This window comes from Carcharhinus amblyrhynchos, chromosome 26 (genome assembly GCF_965287045.1).
Source record: "Carcharhinus amblyrhynchos chromosome 26, sCarAmb.v2.hapA, whole genome shotgun sequence".
Lineage (NCBI taxonomy): Eukaryota > Metazoa > Chordata > Chondrichthyes > Carcharhiniformes > Carcharhinidae > Carcharhinus > Carcharhinus amblyrhynchos.
In genome coordinates this window covers 4,462,982-4,484,449 of record NC_137349.1, presented here as the reverse complement: position 1 = coordinate 4,484,449, position 21,468 = coordinate 4,462,982, and the positions used below count along the sequence as shown (strand labels likewise).

The 21,468-nt window shown below is 42.8% G+C and overlaps 1 protein-coding gene across 1 annotated transcript; it reads right to left on the bottom strand.

Annotated features, from left to right (window-relative positions):
• Positions 1–625: 625 nt before the first annotated feature.
• gamt (guanidinoacetate N-methyltransferase) lies at positions 626–19,737 on the bottom strand. The gene is made up of 6 exons (XM_080212632.1): positions 19,477–19,737; positions 15,410–15,555; positions 13,477–13,540; positions 6,241–6,308; positions 4,842–4,952; positions 626–1,450 (listed from the first exon to the last, which is right to left on the bottom strand). Exons 1-6 carry the CDS (start codon positions 19,655–19,657, stop codon positions 1,310–1,312), a joined length of 711 nt encoding a protein of 236 aa, XP_080068758.1. The 5' UTR covers positions 19,658–19,737; the 3' UTR covers positions 626–1,309.
• Positions 19,738–21,468: the final 1,731 nt, after the last annotated feature.

The window sequence follows — 21,468 nt, the reverse complement described above, 5'->3', positions numbered from 1 at the left end:
TAACTTGTTTACAAATCACATTTGGCACAATAAAGCTTCCTGTCCATTTTTTAAAATGACACAATCCGTTCTCTACAACCACCTTTTGAGAATCTGCAATACACATTCTCGAGCATTGTGGGGAGCGGGGGTGGGGTTCATAGAGAAAGTCACCAAGTGCTCTTCCATACTCCTTTTAGGCTGACTGGGGAGTAACATTGAGAAAAGCAAAAAAAAACTTTCTTGTCAGTAGACTCCAGGAATAGTGGAGAGGGAGACTTGTAGTAGTGTTATGGTCAGTTTATGTTTCTCCAAACACAGAGCACAGTGGTTAGCAGTGCTGCCTCGCAGCTCCAGGGACCTGGATTCAATTCTGGTCTCGATTGACTGTCTGTGTGGAGTTTGTACTTTCTTCCCATGTCTAAATAGGTTTCCACTAGGTGTTCCGGTTTCCTCCCACAGTCCGAAAGATTAGGTGGGTTAAGTTGATTGGTCATGTTAAATTGACCCTAGTATCGGGAGGATTAGCAGAGTAAATGTGGGGGGATTGTGGTCACTACAATCCTGATAGGCCGAATGGCGGCCTCCTGTACTGTAGGGATTCTATGAGAAGTAATTTCTATATGAAGAGATGATGAGACAAATATATGACATATGGCCAATTCTTTAATTCTGATGTATACAAGTTTCCTTCAAATATAATGTTTGCAACATCTTGCTCAACAGCTGTTGGATGTTTTGCTTCGTTTTCCCATGGGTGTCAGCAAACCAAATATCTTCTTAGCTTTGCGAAGAACAAAACCTTTACCTCAGTTTTGTTGTCGTTTTCAAATCCATAAACAGCAGTGCAAAGTGGCATAATCCAGAACATTACCAAGTGGATTCTACTTGGGTAGGAGATTCCGGTCAGGTGGGCTGTCTCGCATCATTTTGAGTTGCCCCTAAGTGCAGTATAGCTCCACCGTGGTCTCCTTTAGTGTGTTCCGAGGCATCTCTGCACTGACTGCTACTAAAAACTGTAGAAAATAAGACATTTGGTGAGTGAGAGTTTGGGACTGAGGTAAATGTGGGAATGCACATTTTGAAATTGTGATGCCTATAGTACAAATAGTGAATGGCTTTCCAAAGACTTGACACCGATAATACAGCCTCATCGCATTCAAAATTAATGCATACACGTCAACATCTTAATTGTGTTTGACATTTTTCTTGATATCACAAAGAATCTGGGATGCATTTGATACATTGACTCTAATAAAAAACCATCTCTTAGTAATTAATTTTAAGACCGTAATGCTTCTTCATAACAGTGCTGGTAAAGAGTGGCTGGTTAGTGTTTAATTATCATAGGTGTGATCATCTTATGAAAAGAGTAATATCTGCAGTCTTTGGGAGGAATGAGGTCGATCATGCTGGTATGAATGTTCTCCTTCTTGAAGCCAGCCTCCACCAAATGAGACATTTGGGTTTCCTGGACAGATTAAAAAGGTATAAGTTACATAGGAAATGTGAAACTGATAACACAGCACAGGCTTATCCCAGACATGCAAGATTATTTACACAGCAATATAATCATTTCAACATGTCAAAGCCTTTATATTTTTGAAAAAGCTTTTTTCGATGTTTGAGGTGAGGGATATTGGCACAGGGAAACACACTACAACTTGAGCACTGGCTGTAACCATCAGGTGAATAGAACAGCTTTAATGCAAAGTAAATCTCACTCTCTTCCTGAAAATGCACAAACCTCAACCTCACAGAACCACTGTGCTGCATCATTTTTGCACCTCATCTAAAGACTCTTTGATGTTTAATTGAGTTTGCCAATTGTAAGTTGATTGACAAAGAAAGGTACAGTTCAGGAATAGACCCTTCAGCCCTCCAAGGCCATCCTCATTGTGCCGTAACTAAACTAAGCTGACATGAAATTGGGGCAAGTCTTGTAGGTCCATAGTCACTGAAACCTGGATTCAGGCTGCTCAATTCCAGAATAAAAGGCATGAATAGCTGCCTTCTCCATCTTTTCAAGAATTTGCATGGACTGGAAATTTATCATCACTCTTGAGCTTATATCTTAAAGGCTCTTTAAGTTGTTGATTCGTGTGATGTGCCTTTGAATGCCATTTGCACCTCTGAATCTGAAAATTGTGGGTCGCAGCCTCACTAAAGGTCTTGGGACTTTATTGAGGTTTACATTAGGGAGTGATGCTGTGTTGGAGATGCTGTCCTTTAGATGAGGTATCAGACTGATGTCCCATCTGTCTATCCAGATGGTGTCATTTCCCTGCCCTGGCCAAATGTTATCCTTCAAATATGAACCAAAACATATTAAACTGTCTTTTCATTAATGTTTGTCAAACCTTGCTGTGTGCAAATTGACTGTCATATTTGTTTATAAAATGTTACTGTCTTCCAAAAATATTTTTTAAGTTTATTAGTTACTAGGACATGGTTGTCACTGGCAAAGCCAGCATTTATTGCTCAAACCCAATAACGCTTGAGAAAGTGGCAGTGTGTTGTTGCCGTGAACTCCTGCTGTGTGCGCAGTGTATATACATCCACAGTGCTGCTGGGAAGTGAGTTCCAGGATTTTCATCCAGTGATGTCGAAGGAACCACGATAAATTTCTAAACTAGGATGTTGTATGGTTTGGAGGGGAACTCGCAGGTGTTAGCAACTCCTGGCTTTATTCAATGTGGCAGAGTTCATAGGTTTGGAAAGTGCTATCGAAGAAGCCTTGCTGAGCTGCTGCAGTGCATCTTATAAATTGAACTCACTGCACCCACGGCAGTGGAGGGAGTGAATGTTGAAGGTGGAGAATGGGGTGCCAATCAAATGGGCTGCTTTGTCCTGGATAGTGTTGAGATTCTTGAGTGTTCTTGGAACCACACTCATCTAAGCAAGTGGAGTGTATTCTATTACACTCCTGGGATTTCCCTAGGACACAAAAGCACCAAATCACAGAATTCCACAGTGCAGAAGAGACCCTTCAGCCCATTGAGTCCACACTGACAGACGAAAGGCCCTGACTTGCCCACCTAATTCCACTTGTTAGAACTTGGCCCATAGCCTTGAATGTGATGGCGTGCCAAGTACTCATCCAGGTACTTTTTAAAGGATGTGAGGCATCCCGCCTCCACCACCCTCCCAGTCAGCACATTCCAGATCCTTTTCCTCAATCCCCCCCGAAACATCCCACCCCTCACTTTTAACTTGTCCCCTCGTAACTGACCCTGCAGCTAAGGGGAACAGCTACTCCCTATCCACCCTGTCCATGCCCCTCATAATCTTGAACACTTCAAAGAACAATACAGCACAGGAACAGGCCCTTCGGCCCTCCAAGCCTGCGCCGCTCATGTGCCCAACTAGATCATCCGTTTGTATCCCTCTATTCCCAGTCTGTTCATGTGGCTATCCAGATAAGTCTTAAACAATCCCAGCGTGTCCGCCTCCACCACCTTGCTTGGCAGTGCCTTCCAGGCCCCCACCACCCTCTGTGTAAAATACATCCCCCTGATATCTGTGTTGAACCTTGCCCCCCTCACCTTGAACTTTTGACTTCTTGTGTTCGTCACCTCCGACCTGGGAAAAACTTCCCACTGTTCACCCTATCTATGCCCTTCATAATTTTATACACCTCTATTAGGTCGCCCCTCATCCTCCGTCTTTCCAGGGAGAACAACCCCAGTTTATCCAATCTCTCTTTATAGCTAAGACCCTCCATACCAGGCAACATCCTGGTAAACCTTTTCTGTACTCTCTCCAGAGCGTCCACGTCCTTCTGGTAGTGCAGCAACCAGAACTGGACGCAGTATTCCAAATGTGGACTAACCAATGTTCTGTATAGCTGCAACATCATATGCCAACTTTTATACTCTACGCCCTGTCCAATAAAGGCAAGCATGCCATATGCCTTCTTCACCACCCTCTCCACCTGTGCTGCCACCTTTAAGGATCTGTGGACTTGCACACCCAGGTCCCTCTGTGTGTCTATACTCCTGATGGTTCTGCCATTTATTGGATAGCTCCCGCGAACATTAGATCTACCAAAATGCATCACTTCGCATTTATCTGGATTAAATTCCATCTGCCATTTCTCACCCTATTTTCCAGCCTATCTATATCCTGCTGAATTTTCTGACAATGGTCATCACTATCCGCAACTCCAGTAATCTTTGTGGCGTCCACAAATTTACTGATCACACCAGCTACATCTTCTTCCAAACCATTTATATATATCACAAACAGCAGACGTCCCCAGTACAGAGCTCTGCGGAACACCACTTGTCACGGACCTCCAACCGGAAAAAGACCCCTCCACTGGGTCTTTTTCTAGTTATTTTCTAGAGAATCAATGCTGTTCATAACTCAAGTGTTCCATCCCAGGTAGCATCCTGATAAATCTCCTCTGCACACCCTCCAGTGTGTTCATGTCCTTCCGATAACGTGGCAACCAGAACTGCACACAGTGCTCCAGCTGTGACTTCACCAGAGTTCTATACAACTCCATCATGACCTCTCTGCTTTTGTAATCGATACCCCAATTGATGAAGGCAAGTGTGCCATATGCCCTTTTCACCATCCTATTAATGAGTTATTTAAATTAATCCCTGATTTTTGGTCTATTTATATTCCAAAGGAATTCTGGTTTTAAGTAACAAGATTGCATTCTGAAAGCAGCTATAAGACAACTACAGAATAGCTGGAGCACATCCCAGGTACAAAAGGTTTGGGTTGCATAGCATTGCTCATCAATACTGAACAATGAGATTAATTTTACCATAACTCAATGAAAAATACAAGCGCTATGGAGCTCCCAGATTGCTCAGTAGCTTCGGATAATGGGCGTGTTTCATTTTTACCTGAAACATTTTTTCAATGTCATTATACTTTCCCTTCAACAGCTCTCCCCAGGAGGTGAGGTTGCAATATGTAAGAACACCACCAGGCTTCAGCAATCGCAAGGCATGACCCTGAAAGACAAGGAATTTAATGATTATAACTTGATCTGGCTGCAGTCTGTCCTTGTGTCCTTCTTAGGTTTATTTGATACATTGAACTAACTAACCTCCCATGGCTTTGCACAAGGAGTGTCAATATCAATTGCAATTTTAAGATTGTAGGGAGTTAATTAGATTTAGATGGAAGGCGCAAGGGGATGACTGGAAGAAGTGGCGGAGGAGTGGATGTGGAAAATTATAGGATGACATCGAAACAAGTGGGAGGTGGGTGTTGGTTTTTACATCATACACAAGACAATGAGATGAAGTTTTGAGTAAATAGTTACCCTTAATTAATTGGTTGCTGAACAGACTAAACATTTAATTAAACAGAAATGCAAATCTACATGCACAAAATGCTAGACTTCCTTTCTCCCCACTGTCATACCCAATTTATTTCAGATGTGGACTAGGGTGGGCACAGTAAGAAGTCTCACAACACCAGGTTAAATTCCAACAAGTTTATTTGGAAGCTTTCGGAGCGCTGCTCGCTCACCTGATGAAGGAGCAGTGCTCTGAAAGCTCGTGATTCCAAATAAACCTGTTGGACTTTAACCTGGTGTTGTGAAGCTACTTACTTTATATTCAATATACTAAGGCCACACCTCCTAAAAATCAAGAGCACCATCTACAGAAAAATGCAAAAATCCCAAATATAAAAGAATCACAGAAGTGTGTGTGGAAGGAAAACTGGAAATGCGAGAAATACTAAGCAGGTCTGGCAACATCTGTGGAGAGAGGAACAGAGTTATCGTTTCTGTTCGGTGACACTTCATCAGAACAGGGAAAAGTTAAAAACAGATTTTGAACAGGTGAAGGGGTAATAGTGGGAAAAGCAACAAACATGTCTCCTGCCCTCTGTCCTGTGACAGACTTCTGTTTTGTTCCACTTCCCACCCCTTCCTCAAAACCATTTCCAGCTCTGTCGAGGGAAGGTCCTGAAACATTAACTCTTGTTTTCCTCTCTCTAAAGATGCTGGCTGATCCTCTGCATTATTTCCAACATTTTCTGTCTTTGTTTCAGATTTCCAGTAACGGCACTGTTTTGCTCCTGTGAGTGTAAAGTTGCGGCACTAAGCTCATTGGAAAATGTTGATTGCCCTCTGTGGCCAGGGACCAGATTCCCTGTGGAGTCTGGCACAGTTTCAGATTTCCAGTGCAAAAGCCCACAGAAAGACTGTGAGCAGGAGTTAAATGCAATCAGAAACTAATCATTCACGGCTGACTGCAAAATCTGGAACACTCTCCACACTGCACTTACCTTTATAAATGCAAACTGATGTGTGTGCCAGGTTTCCTCTGACAATGGGTAAGTGTCATAAAGAATTCCTGAAAAGCAAATAAAAAAAGAATTACCATTTGTTTCCACATCCAGAGGTTAAACAACAACTTGCATTTACATAGCGCTTTTGAAAATAGCAATTAACAAAGTTGAATTATTAGTGTCACAGGTAGGCTTACCGTAACACTGCAATGAAGTTAGTGTGAAAATCCCCTCATCGCCACATTCTGGCACCTGTTCAGGTACACTGAGGGAGAATTTAGCAGGCACAGTTTTGGACTGTGGGAGGAAACTGGAGCATCCGGAGGAAACCCACGCAGATGTGGGGAGAATGTGCAGACTCCACCCACAGTGACCCGAGCAAGGATCCCTGGTGCCGTGAGGCAGCAGTGCTAACCACTGTGCCACCATGCTGCCTTCACAAGGTAGAAACAGAGGAGAAATTAAAACCAAGCCAAAGAAGAAAACATTAGGACCAAAGATTGGTCAAAGAGGTAGATTTTAAGGAGGAGAGAGACTATACGATCATAAGAGGAGGAGGAGATATTCAAGGATAAAATGTCAGAGCATTCTGGACTCTACTAGGGGAGGACAGATTAACATTTTGGGCAAGAGAGGCAGGGGAATGTGAGGCTTGTCGTGTGGTGAGTCTAAGTTAAGATTATATTCACTGGAGTTTAGAAGAGAGGGGATCACATAGAAATTTACAAAATTCTAACAGGATTAGACAGGGTAGATTCAGAAAGAATGTTCTCATTGGTGGGGAAATCAGAACTAAGGGTCATAGTTTGAGGATAAGGGGCAAACGTTTTAGAACTGAGGTGAGAAGAAATTCACCCAGAGGATGGTGAATGTGTGGAATTCACTACCACAGAAAGTAGTTGAGGACAAAGTGTTGTGTGGTTTCAAGAAGAAATTAGATATAGCTCTTGGGGCTAAAAGGATCAAGGGGTATGGGAGGAAGGGGAGGTCAAGATTTGGAATTTGATGATCAGCCATGATCAAAATGAATGGTGGAGCAGACTCGAATGGCCTACTCTTGCTTCTAGTTTCTATGGAAAACTTTTTTACACAGTGAGTGATAATGACCTAGAATCTGCAGCCTACGAGGGTGGTGGAAGAAACTATGGAAACTATTTCAAAAAGAAACTGGATGGTCAGTTGAAGTAAATTAACCTGTGAGGTTACAGCGCCCAAGCAGGGGAATGGGATTGCCTAGGTGCCTCTGCAGTGAGCCAGCATGGACTCAGTGGGCCAAATGGTCTCCTTCTGCGCTGTAAGTGACTATCTATGAGGCTCAGACAGCAGAAGGTACAGTTACAGATGATGGGGAAAAGAAAGTCAGAGATGTATAAAGTCAGAACTGGAGGAAGGCAGAGAAAATGGGATTTGAACAGATAGGTGCTTGATGGCTAGTGTGAACACAATGGGCCGAAGGGCCTCTTTCTGTGCTGTAAAATGTTACAACTGCTTTGTTGCAGGGTTGTCAAATTAGAGGAGGTTAAAGAGATAAAGGGGTACAAGGTCAAAGGAGGAAGGATGAGAAATTTCAATTAGCAATAAAAATATCATTCTTCAGTTGCTTAATTAATGGAGACAACTCTGTCCTCAGGCACACGGACTGACACAATTACAGTTTTGATTGTAATTTTATGCCAGGTTTACTGATCCCAGGAGTTGACCTCAGAGCCATTCAACCAAGAAAAACAAGCTGAGAATCCAGTTCCTGATTGCTAGTCAGTGATCCTGGCTGAAATTCTGATGTGTGTGGATTAAAGTGGGGAAAACAGATTAAGGCTTAACTCTCACCAAACTATTTGCTGAGATCTTGTAGGTGGATAAGAGATAACGCTTTAAAAGCAGGGTAAATTGTTGCGCTGGGGGCAAGAAGGAAAAAGAGGAAAGAAGAAAACCTCTGCGCAGCATGGTGGTACTGTGGCACAATGGTTAGCACTACTACCTCACAGCACCTAGGGACCCAGGTTTGATTCCAGCCTCGGGTGACTGTGTGGAATGTGCACATTCTCCCAGTGTCTGCGTGGGTTCCTTCGGGTGCTCCAGTCTCTTCCCACAATCCAAAGATGTGCGGATTAGGCCATGCTAAATTGCTGTTTAGTGTCAGAGGGATTAGTAGGGTAAATATGTGGGTTTACGGGGATGGGGCCTGAGTGAGTCGTTGGTGCAGGCTCGATGGGCCGAATGGCCTCCTTCTGCACTGTTGGGATTCTATGATTATATAAAATTACTAATTTTTACACAACCGAACAAACTCCCAGTTCTACATTTAGCAATGGGCAATAAACCACCTTTTTTTAAAATTTGTTCATGGGATTTGGACTTTGCTGGCCCAGCATTTATTGCCCATCCCAAATTGCCCTCAAAGGCGCATTGCTGTGAGTCTGGAGTCATATGTAGGCCAGACCAGGGTAAAGATAGCAGATTTCCTTCCTTAAGGGACATTAGTGAACCAGATGGGCTTTTATAACAATCAACGATGGTTTCATGGTCATCATTTGATTTTTAGTTCCAGATTTGCCATGGCAGGATTTGAACCCGAGTTCCCAGAAAATTAGCTGGTGTCTTCTGGATTACTAGTCTAGTGACAATACCACTACACCACGGCCATATGCAGCTTCTGGTTGCAAAGCCAACTGGCTTAAACTTCCAGGCTTGAATTTCTAATGTTGGACAGACAGCCAATTCTTGACAGCTACTGTTCCCCAATAGGAATTTCAGTGGCAATCAAATCCTGGAAAGCATGGCTCTGTAACTGTATTAACTTTAGTGACCTCTACTCACTCAGTGACTAATCTGTAAACTCTGTGATAGTGCCATTACAGGTATTTTTTAGCAGATTGTCTACGGTGGCAGTTCTAACTCAAATTTGGAGTTGGGACTTGCTGTCTAATTCTCCAACACATCATACCTCTGCTTTCGAAATGTAGTGGAACCGTAGTGGAGAAAAGCAATCCCAAGAGCAATTCGGGATGAGGAATGTTGGTCATCCAGTGATGCCCTCACCCAGTGAAAGAATGTTTTAAAAAAATTCAGTTCCATCATTCTAAACTAATTACGGCACGGTGGCACAGTGGTTAGCACTGCTGCCTCACAGCAGCAGGGATCTGGGTTCGGTTCACCAGCTTGGGTCACCATCTGTGCGGAGTCTGCACGTTCTCCCTGTGTCTGCATGGGTTTCCTCCCGCAGTACGAAAGACGTGCTGGTTTAGTGCATTGGCCATACTAAGTTCTCCCTCAGCATATCCGAACAGGTGCCAGAGTGTGGCAACTAGGGGATTTTCACAGTAACTTCATTGCAGTGTTCATGTGAGCCTACATATGACAATAATAAATAAACTTTAAACTAAACTGTTAAACAGCATATTGGCCAGAATGCTCCAGCTGTTCATGCCCCGATGCCTCTGCCAGCAAGAAACAGATAATGTGACGCTCAGCCAAATCTCTGTTCACTGCAGCAGGACTGGAGAATCTCAGCTGCGGGTGAGGTTGGAGAATCCAGCCCATAATGTCTAATTGCAACATACATTGCATTCAAATACAGAGCACTTTTCACGATTCAACCTGTCAACACTATTCAAATCTTTGAAGTTTACTCAACCTGTCATTTTGTTATTATTGTTTATCATGTGTAATTAATTGACTCCTTCGATCTGAACCATATGAGCTTTTTCAGTACCTGTGGAGTTCACTGTTATGGTATGATTTAGAATCCAAGGATACATACAAAAAGACGGGGGGCAAACAGCCACTCTAGGTAAACAGCTGTGTTCATGTTGTAGAACAAGCAACATGTCAAAAGTCTGCCAAGAGGTCGAGCAATATTGGGACAGAAATCAGCAATGATAGACTTTGGGAGCAAGATTTTGATTCAGACTTATGAGAAGATAACTGGAAGTCTTTTCTCTCTCAGGTACATTCCTCACCTGTATGTGCAAGACATGGATTGCTCCATTTTAAAATCTTACATTGTACCCACCTATTCAAAGTTGAACTATCTGTGATTTATCCAAATTGTGATTTAATATTTACTGGTTGTGTTCTAAATTGGCTTTGTTTCAGACAAAGGTTTTTATATCACTTTCACATTTTCAGTAGTAACATTGAACCTTCTCCTATTACAGCACTTGTTGGCATGGAACTAAATGGCATCCCTTTGACAAAAGCTCAGGCTGTTGTACTTGCCTTTTCTATATTATTAGCTAGAGTCATTCTATTAAATTGGAAGCAGTTTGCTCTGCCCTCTTTTACTGATTAGAGATGTGATCTTATACAGAACCTGAGAAAATAAATTACACTATAAGAGGCTCTGCTGGTGGCGTTTATGGAGCTTGGCAACCTTTCCTAGATTAGTTTGACAAACTACAGCTCCCTACTTTCATCTAACTGACTCTAATTGGGTTGTATGTATATCACACATGAAAGCAGATCTGACTATTGCTGTTATTGATTTTCGGCGCCTGTGCACACACACTGAGGGAGAATTTAGCACGGACGGTGCATCTAACCAGCATATCTTTCAGACTGTAGGAAGAAACTGGAACACCCGGAGGATACCCATGCAGACATGATTAGGGCATGCAGACTCCACACAGACAGTGACCCAAGCCAGGAATCGAACCCAAGTCCCTGGTGCTGTGAGGCAGCAGTGCTAACCACTGTACCACCTTGGTGGGGTTTCTTCTTTCAACTTTTGTTTTCTTTCCTTTTTCATCTCCTTCCAGCCACAGCTGTTTCCTTCCTCTTTTCTTTCCCTTCCAAATGGAAGTTTATTAAAGTATTGTTGTACTGTAAGCTATTTTCTTAATTACAAAAACATTAGAGAGTGCAAATGGAGGGTAGGACTGAAAAATGTTCTACTTTAATCTGGAACCAAACTCTTCAATTTATTTACTATTTTAAACCTTTATTTCTTCTCACCGCGTGTTCCCATGTTACTATCAAACTTGGATTTGTAAAACAATCTTTACTGACTGCTATCATTGTTGGTGATTTCAATGTTATTCAGCTCCAGCTGGTATCTCAGCTCAATGCTGATCTCAGAATATCTCAAACTAGTACATATCCAACATGGGGGGAAAGTTTCCCACTCTGCCCATCACAGGGATTGTAGCGGGCAGGACACGGACTACGCAAAAGTCGGATTATCCGTTGACCTCGGGTGGGATTTTCTGACCTTTGGGGCGAGCGTGCCAGAAAATCCCGCCTATGGTCTCAGGATAGTTATCAGGGACAATTCTCCCCCCTCTCTCCCACCTAAAGTAGGTGCCTCAGTACAAGCTGTTATTTTTCAAGTTTTTATTCCATCCAAAAATTCAAAATCAAATTGAATCCATTTTGTGGTCCCCACAGGAGGGACAAACAAGATCTAAACTGACAAGATGATGCATCGCAACCCATCTTGAGCTTGATCTGATGCTTGATCTTAGACAAAAGGCTGAGACGGCTTTGAAAAATTGCATCAGGCAACGCATCGGCTACCCTGATCATCTACCCTACCCTAGCCTCGGAGACAAACCTGCCTGATCACTGATTCACCTCTTGGTACAAACTGTCATCCTAACAGAGATTAGCTTACTCAGAATGGGCAGGGGATTGATTCTAGGAATCTGTCCAGTCAGGATGATGCACTGTTTAAGTTTTGTTTGTTTTATTTATTCCTCACAAGTAGGCTTACATTAACACTGCAATAAAGTTACAGTGAAAATCCCCTAGTCGCCACACTCCAGCACCTGTTTGGGTACACTGAGGGAGAATTTAGCATGGCCAATGAACCTAACCAGCCTGACTTTCGGACTATGGGAAGAAACCTACGCAGACATGGAGATAACATGCAGACTTCGCACAGATAGTGACCCAAGCTGGGAATCGAACCCGGTTCCTGGCATTGTGAGGCAGCAGTGCTCACCACTCTGCCACAAGAGCAGGCCATTCAGCCCTTCGAGCCTGCTCCACCATTCAGTAAGGTTATGGCTGATCTGGTTGTGGTCTCAACGTCACTTTCCTATCTGTCCCCCATAAACCCTCAATCCATTGTCTCTCAAAAATCTATCTAACTTTGCCTTGAATCAATTCAATGACCCAGCCTTCACTGCTTTTTGAGGAACATAATTCCACACAATAATAACCCCAGAGAAAATATTTCTCCTAATTCCACTGAGCCATTGGAGGAAATGGCACCTTTCGTCCCATCAGTCAACTATGCTGAAAATATGTTCTTTGGGAATTTTGAACATAACTTTTTCACTGCAATTCCACCGAACTTACTGAATGATTCATTCATATGCCTACCACCTAAGAGGACAAGAGCAGCACATGCATGGGAAAACCATCACCTTCAAATTCCCTAGATGTCCATTTGGTGGATTTTATGATTAGACCCTATTAATAAAACAGTTCAGACTATCTGAAATGGACAGTCAGCATATATAAGATATTGATATAGTAGTAAAGCTCTTAATCATTCAATCTCATCAGTTTCATCATTAAATATTCAAATGTTCCCATGTTCTCGAGCAGCAGAACACGCATACCAATGTTTAAATTATTTGAATTCCTTAAATTTCCCTTTCAGCCCTCTGATATCCTAGCACTCCTCCAATTCTGGCCTCTTCCATATCCCTGATTTAATCTCACTTCCACTGTTGGTAACTTTAGCTTCCTAGATTCAAAGCTTTGGACTTTCGGTTCTAAACCTCTTCCTCTCTCTTTCTCTCTCTCCCCTTCTTTAAGGTGTTCCTCATGGCTTATCTCCTTGATTAAGCTTTTGGCCGTTTGTCCTAATGGGTGGGATTTTACAGCCTCGCTCATCCCAAAACCATAACATTCTGCCTGAGGTCAACAGATCTGTCCATGGGCCACCCCTCACCTCTCCAATTCCTGTGGCAGGTGGGACAGTAAAATTCCAGCCAACATCTTTATTTGCATTCAATGTCAAATTTTGGTTGATAATGCTCCGATATAGCTCCTCGGGTCATTTAACTTTACTTGATAGAATATATAAACACAAGTTTTTAGTTAATTAATATGTTAATAAACATTAGTTTCAGTGTTTTAAATGGATTCTGTCTTCTAAATCTCACCTCTAAATATAATTTCTGTTACTACTGAAGAAAATGTTAAAATTTGTGTACATAGTCAAAACTTTGATAAATAGACTAATAAAGATATCCCAGGATAAAACGCTAATGCCAAACTTACCATCAAAATGTGAATCTGGTAATGTTGCAACCACATCCTCCCAGAGACCCTTGAGAGGAACAATCTGCATTGAAAAATGTACAAGATTGATTTAAATTAACAACAGATTATAAATGTTATTTGGCTGTTCGCAATAATTTTTCCAGGCAGTTCTTGTAAGAAAAAAACACGATAACAACTTGATGAGCCAAACAGCCTGTTACTGTGCTGTAACATTCTATTGAGATTTCCCATATGGAGGAAAGAACATAAGAAATAGGAGCAGGAGTAGGCCATCTAGCCCTTCAAGCCTGCCCTGCCATTCAATAAGATCATGGCTGATCTGAAGTGGATCAGTTCCACTTTCCCACCTTCTCCCCATAACCCTTAATTCCCCTATCAGAAATCTATCTACCCGTGACTTAAATATATTCAACGAGGTAGCCTCCACCACTTCAATGGGCAGTGAATTCCAGAGATTCACCACCCTTTGAGTGAAGAAGTTCCTCCTCAACTCCATTCTAAACTGCACCCCACCGCCCCTTACTTTGAGGCTGTGCCCCCTAGTTCTGGTTTCCTTTCTAAGCGGAAAGAATCTCTCTACCTCTATCCTATCTATCCTCTTCATTATCTTGTGAGTCTCTATAAGATGCCCCTCAGCCTTCTAAACTCCAATGAGTACAGACCCAGGCTATTCAATCTCTCCTCATAAGCTAACCCCCTCATCTCTGGTATCAGCCTGGTGAACCTTCTCTGTACTCCCTCCAAGGCCAATATATCTTTACGTAAATAAGGGGACCAAAACTGCACACAGTACTCCAGTTGCAGCCTAACCAGTGCCTTGTACAGTTGCAGCAAGACCTCCCTGCTTTTATATTCAATCCCCCTCGCTATAAAGGCTAACATTCCATTCGCCTTCTTGATCACCTGCTGCACCTGCAGACTGGATTTTTGCGAAAAACTAGCATTCAAATAGTGCCTTAAATCTCTCCAAAATATCTCAAGCATGTCCCATATTACATTAAAACAGTGAGCAGTGTCATGTAGGTTAGTGATTTTCGCATGCATACAGCAAAGGTCCATGACCATCAATTAGATGATTGATCAGGAATTCTGTTGTTTGCTGAGGGTTGGTCGTGATTCCAGGAAAATTCCATGCCTCTCCTCAAAGCAAGGTCTTTAACATTTACCTGAGCCAACAGAACAGGCTGACGTAGCAGTTTAATGTCTCATAGAAACAGAAGTATGCCTGTCATGAACACCCCCCCACCCTGTGGGGAGTCAACAGGTGAGTTACTCACCAGAGAATTCCCAGCCTCTGACCTGCTCTTGTAGCTACAATATTTATATGGTTAGTCCAGTTCAGTTTCTGGTCAATAGTAACCTCCAGGATGTTGATAGTGGGGGATTCAGCAGTGGTAATGCCAATGAACGGGGAGACAACTAGATTTTCTTTTGTTGGAGATGGTCATTACCTAATACTTGTGTGATGTGAATGTTACTTGCCTCTTATAAGCCCAAGCCTGGATATTATCCGGGTCTTGCTGCAAAGGGACAGAGACTGCTTGTGTATTTAAGGAGTCACAAATGGTGCTGCACATTGTGGAATCATCAGTGAACATCCCTATTTCTGACTTTATTATGGAGGGAAGGTCATTGATGAAGCAGTTGAAGATGGTTTGGTCTGGGACACTAGCCTGAGGAACTCTCCCAATAATGACTCAGCAACAGATGATCGACCTCCAACAACCGTAGCCACATTACTTGGTGCCAGGTATGACTCCAGCCAGCGGACAGTTTCCCCCTGATTCCCAGTGAGTTCAGTTGAGCCGTTTCACTTCCACTCTTACATCTTGCAAGCACAAGGCCTGCAGAGAAATCAATAAACTTGAAGAGATATTTCTTTATTGGAACAACTACAAGACTATCCAATGGCTAGCCATCGGGCACTCACCTTGTGTGGTTGTTCTTTAGCCCACTCCTGCAACCTTTTAAACACACCATCATTACACTCAATAATCCAGTGCTCTTCAATATTTAAGGATTCTATCTTAGTGGCCGCGATTGCCATTCCAAACCCAATTTCCAGAACACGTCCTCCTAAGCCAAGAGAAAGAAACTGATCTTATTATTGTTTTGTCCCACCATCAACTGCTACACAAATTACTATTCAATCAGGTGCACTTATGTTGTTGCAGATAACAGAGTCACCAGATTCTGCTTCGCCAACAGAGAATAGGGTGGCAGCTAACAGCTGTTGGCTTAGCAAGTCTGTCGATGTACTTTGACACATGTTGCTGGTTGTAGAATTCCACGAGATATTTGCACTGGCCCAGTGTTCTCAGGTGACTGACTGTAGGTCACTGCATCGCCTCTATGTCCAAATTCCAAACTGGGATATTTAAAGACAGCTGAAAGATATTGTTACACTGAAGCAACCTAGGGGTTGGCAGCTAACAGACAAAAGGGAAGGGGAGAAAATGTCCTGATGGACAAGGCATAGCGAAGTATTTATGTTGCAGCTTCTAGCGATCTCTATGTTTCGGACAATGTGCAATGGGAAGATTACCTGTAAAACAATGCAATTGGTAAATGCTTTTTAAGAAAATGTATCCTATACCTGTATATTTTTTCAATGAGTGCACCACAGGGGTAAATGGCCACTGTATGGAGCCGTCTGCCAACTGCAGCTGTTTTAGACCTCACTTCAACCTCTGAATGAGTGACAACCTGGCACAAGTGTGCAACAGTTGAGTAAATGCAAGACAAGAAGCAATTGTAGTTTTGACAAATAACTTTACACACAGAAAATGTGGACATAGGGAGGTGGTGACATAGTGGTATTGTCACTGGATAGTAATCCAGAAACTTGGGATAATGATCTGGGGTTCAGGGTTTGAATCCAACCACAATAGATAAAATAAAAATCTGCAATTAATAGTTGAATGGTGACCCCATAAATCAATTGTCATAATAATCCCATTAGGTTCCCTTTATGGAAGGTAATCTGCTGTTGTCATATGGTCTGGTCTACATGTGACTCCAGATCCACAGCAGTCATTTGGCATGTCAGCTGCAACTCTCACCAACTTTTACAGATGCACCACAGAAAACATTATTTCTGGTTGTATCACAATTTATGGCTCCTGCTCTGCTCAAGACAGCAAGAAACTACAAGAGTTTGTGAATGTAGCCCAATCCATCACGCAAACCAACCTCCCATCGATTGACTCCATCTACTCTTCCCACTGCATCGGAAAAGCAGCCAGCATAATTAAAAACCCCACGCACCCCGGACATTCTCTCTTCCACTTTCTTCCGTTGGGAAAAAGATATGAAAGTCTGAGGTCACATACCAACCGACTCGAGAACAGCTTCTTCCCGCTGCTTCAAACTTTTGAACGAGCCTACTTTGTATTAAGTTGACCTTTCTCTATACCCTAGCTATGACTGTAACACTTTATTCTGCATTTCTCCTTTCCTTGTCCATGAACAGTATGCTTTGTCTGTATAGCATGCAAGAACAATATTTTTCACTGTATGTTAATACATATGACAATAATAAATTAAATCAGATCAGTTGTTGATTTAAAAGGTCTAGCAAATCACTCAGTTCAAGGAGAAATTAGGGACGAGCAGTGAATTCTGCAACAGTCAGTGAACCCAAAATCTAATTGTACTGAATTAGTAAACTGACTTTGGCTGGAATTTTACCAGCCCGCCATGAGAATCGGAGCAGGCAAGGGACAGACAAAGGGAAGGTTCATTGACCTCAGGCGGGATTTTATGGTTTTGGAACGAGCGAGGTGTAAAATCCTGCCTTTCATCTTCATATCTGAAATTGGACACCCACATTTATAAGGACACTCACGTCTAAAGCAGTTTCAGACCTTTACCCTGAAACATACGCTCATTATCAGTAATGTATTTCAAAAAGTTCTGTGATAATATTACCTGAGTTAATTAGCAAAACACCAAGACAAATTCAATCTTGGTGCTAAGTTAACACATCAGCTGAACGAGTTAGAATGTGTCTTACAGACCTGTACACAAGTAAATACCATTTTTTCTTTACTGCCTTAACTGTAAAGAATATTTTCAAAATAATTTTCTCAAACATACCTGCTGGTTACTGATACAAAGGAGGTCCCTTTAATACAATCAGTACTCTCGTCCATGACCATTCCCTGAGTGGATAATGATTAATGATTTGTCAAAATGGTTTGTGGATTACTGTTCTGATTCTCAGCAAACATTGGGAGGAATTTTCAGGCCACACTTGTCTCAGTGCCAGAAAATCCTGCCCAAGGTCAAACTGACCTTTGCATGGTCCGTGTCCCTCCCATTACGAGTCCTGTGCTGGGCGGGGTGGGAAAATTCCACTCTTTGCTATTTAACATTGTTCCATTGCATCAGTCCATCAAGCTCTGACACTTCAACTTTCACACAACTGGTGTAAATATTGCATATTCATAGAATCATACAATAGAATCATAGAAAGAGGCCATCCAACCCATCACAGCTGCACCAACTCTCTGAAAGAGCATCCCACCCACATCCTCCCCTCTGTCCTAACCCCATAACCATGGCAAGTCCACCTAACCAATACATCTTTGGACACTAAAAGACAATGTAGCATGGCCACTCCAATTAACCTGCACATCTTTGGAGTGTGGGAGAAATCCAGAACACCCGGAGAAAACCCAGGCAGATATGGGGAGAATATGTAACCTCCACACAAACAGTAACCCGAGGCAGGAATCAAACCCAGGTCCCTGGCGCTGTGAGGCAGCAGTACAAATCACTGTGCCACCGTGCCACCCTCACCACGTGCCACCCTCACTATGTCATCACTCAGCCTTGAGGTTAAGATCCAGCATCAGCTCAATCCCTAGGTAGGATGCAATGCCTTATCTTGTCAGCTTGAATCTTGTTTGTCTCTCTTGGGCAGGGGGTTGGGGGGGGGCGGAGAAAAGGATGGATTTGGGGTTTGCCCAGTCCATTCTGTACATTGGCTTTAAAGTTAAATTTTATTTATGAGTCACAAGTAGATTTACATTTAGTGTGAAAATCCCCTTTGTAACTTTAAGACTGGAATAAAAAATAGAGTGAAAGCCACTTGATGATCATGTTGCAGTAAATCTCTCTTTCCTGCACTTGCCATTTACTCATTTGCAGCCACCAAACTTAAATATGGGACGGACCAACTTGTGGTCAGAACTTTGTAAAGTTCCCAAGAATGAGAGAAAATGATCTGACCCCTGCTACGCTCGTGCTACCAAATAAACCTGTTGGACTTTAACCTGGTGTTGTGAGACTTCTCACTGTGCTTACCCCAGTCCAACACCGGCATCTCCACATAATGAGGATAAACCCAGAGACACGATTTAAATTTGTGTCCATGATAATCTTGACATCTCAGCTGGCTTCAAACTTGAATCTCATTCTCAAATTTGCTTACGTTACGGAAACACTGAAACTTTGCACAAAGTGACAGTGTGTCCTTCAGGAAAAAGATACTAAAGTCTGGGGTCAGGTACCAGCGGACTCAAGAACAGCTTCTTCCCTGCTGCTATCAGACCTTTGAATGGACCTACCTCGCATTAAGTTGATCTTTCTCTACACCCTCGCTATGACTGTAACACTACATTCTGCAGCCTCTCCTTTCCTTCTCGATGAAGGGTATGCTTTGTCTATACAGCGCGCAAGAAACTATACTTTTCACTGTGTGTTAATACATGTGACAATAATAAATCAAATCAAATCATTCCCCTGAACTATAATGAGCTGGGTGCACCAAGAACTGATTTTATATCTTAATCAGCTTGGCGAGGTTTGGTAGCGGTCAGAGGAAGGTTGAGTGCTGCAGTTATAAATGTTTGAAAAGGAGAGTATGCTAAATAAAAATGGTCCACTTCGGGGTGGCCTAGATTTAAAAGACATTCCGTGTGAGCAGGATTGTATAAGTATGTGTGTGTGTGTGGCTTGTCAGATTGATTGAAGAGGGAAATTAAACAGTACCTTTTGAGGCTGCAGCGGTGGCCAGGGAATGCATGTATGGAGTCTCCCAGCGCTCCATGACTGGTTTGCCCAGGATCTCTAAGTGGGTATCGCTGTCATTGTACTCGGCACTCGCTATCCTCCAGTCCGGCTTACAGTCCTCGCCCTGCGAGAAGATCGGGACCTGGCTTTCCAAACTCATTCCTCTGCAGTGAGGGGTCAGTCCACACCTGGGGGCAGGAAAGGGGAGCGAGAGCCGGGGGGGAGGAGGCTGCTTTTATAACAGCCCTCCACTTAACGCTGACACTGCACCCTGCAGCAGCGCCTCGCCCTCAGTGTAAATATGGAAAGATCAGAAATAAACAGCCCCCGCACTCGTTCCTGAATTTTACCGACCTCGACAGCAGAGGGAGAGAGGCACAAAGCACATTACTGTGCCCTCTGAACCAAAACCCCCCACACTGTCAACATAGAGCGGCTTTAATAGAGACCCTTCGGCCCATTTTGTCTGTGCAAGCCACCAAGCATCTACCTATTCTGATCCCATTTTCCAGCACTTGGTCTTAGCCTTCAATGCTACAGTGGTAGGATGGTTAACACTGCTGCCTCACAGCGCCAGGGACCCAGGTTCAATTCCCAACTTGTGTCACTGTCTGTGTGGTGTTTGCACAATAAGAAGTTTCATAACACCAGGTTAAAGTGCAACCGGTTGGATTTTAACCTGGTGTTGTGAGACAGTAAGAAGTCTTCTTACTGTCTTTACCCCAGTCCAACGCTGGCATCTCCACATTATGGGAATAGGGCATGGGGATGGGGTGGGGCCTGGTTAAGATGCTCTTTCAGAGAATTGGCATAGACTCAGTGGGCAGAATGACCTCCTTTTGCCCTGTAGGGATTCTATGGTTTTGAGTCCGTTTGATTCTTCTTCAGGGTTAAAGAGATGGAGCAATGGACACAGGGAGAATCATAGAAACTCAGAAGTTAATTTGCATACAGCGTGAAGATAAGAAGAGTAAAAGGGGAATCTCATAGAAACTTATAAAATTCTAAGAGGATTAGGCAGGGTAGATGCAGAAAGAATGTTCCCAATGGTGAGGGAGTCCAGAACTAAGGGTCATAGTTTGAGGATAAGGGGTATGGGGAGGAAAGGGGATCAGAATATTGAGTTTGATGACTAGCTATGGTCAAAATAAATGGCAGAGTAGGTCTAAGGGGCTGAATGGCCTACTCCTGCTTCTAGTTTCTGTGTTTCCATGATTTTGTAACTCAGAAGATTACTCAAATGGCCTAAAAGGTAAGTGACTCTTGTAGGAAGACAGCCTTGTGTCTTTTTACGTTGTTACCTTGTGCGTAGTGTAGCTCCATCATTGATCTCTTTTAGGGGACTCCAAGGCATTTCTGCATCAACTTTGATGAGAAACTGCTGGGAAATAAGATATCTGGTAAGTGTGAATTTGGGAGTGAACAATCTTCCAGAAATGTGCCACAGATAATTCAGGTTTAATACATTCAGTCATAATGTATGCATGTCACATTGTTCAATGTTTTTTATTGTATCACAAAGAAAATAACACTGAAACTGATAAAGGCATCCCTTAATTATTACTTCTCAATGTTTTTAAGACTATAGAGATAGTTCTTCATGACAGTGCTTGTAAAAGGTGATTTATTGGTGTTTAGTTATCATGGGTATGATTAGCTTATGAAACGCATAGAATCTGCAGTCTTGGGAGGAATGAGGTCGATCACGCTGGTATGAATGTTCTCCTTCTTGAAGCTAGCCTACACCAAATGAGACACTTGTGTTTCCTGGACAGATCGAAGGTGTAAGTTACATAGGAAATGTGAAACTGATCACACAGTACGGGCTTATCCCAGATATTGAGGATGTTATCCTTTGTTATATTTACAAAATCATTTTGAAATGCAAGATTCCAAATATTTTAAAAGACAGCCAGCACGTTGGCACAGTGGTCAGCACTGCTGCCTCACATCTCCAGGGACCTGGGTTAG

What these genes read in the sequence shown, in the direction of transcription:
- gamt (XM_080212632.1), bottom strand. Translation starts at nt 19,657, where the DNA reads ATGAGTTTGGAAAGCCAGGTCCCGATCTTCTCGCAGGGCGAGGACTGT. An exon ending in CTAAAGAACAACCACACAAG is followed by an intron (nt 13,541 to 15,409) that starts GTGAGTGCCCGA and finishes TTTTCAATGCAG; the next exon opens with ATTGTTCCTCTCAAGGGTCT. An exon ending in ATCAGTTTGCATTTATAAAG is followed by an intron (nt 4,953 to 6,240) that starts GTAAGTGCAGTG and finishes CTTGTCTTTCAG; the next exon opens with GGTCATGCCTTGCGATTGCT.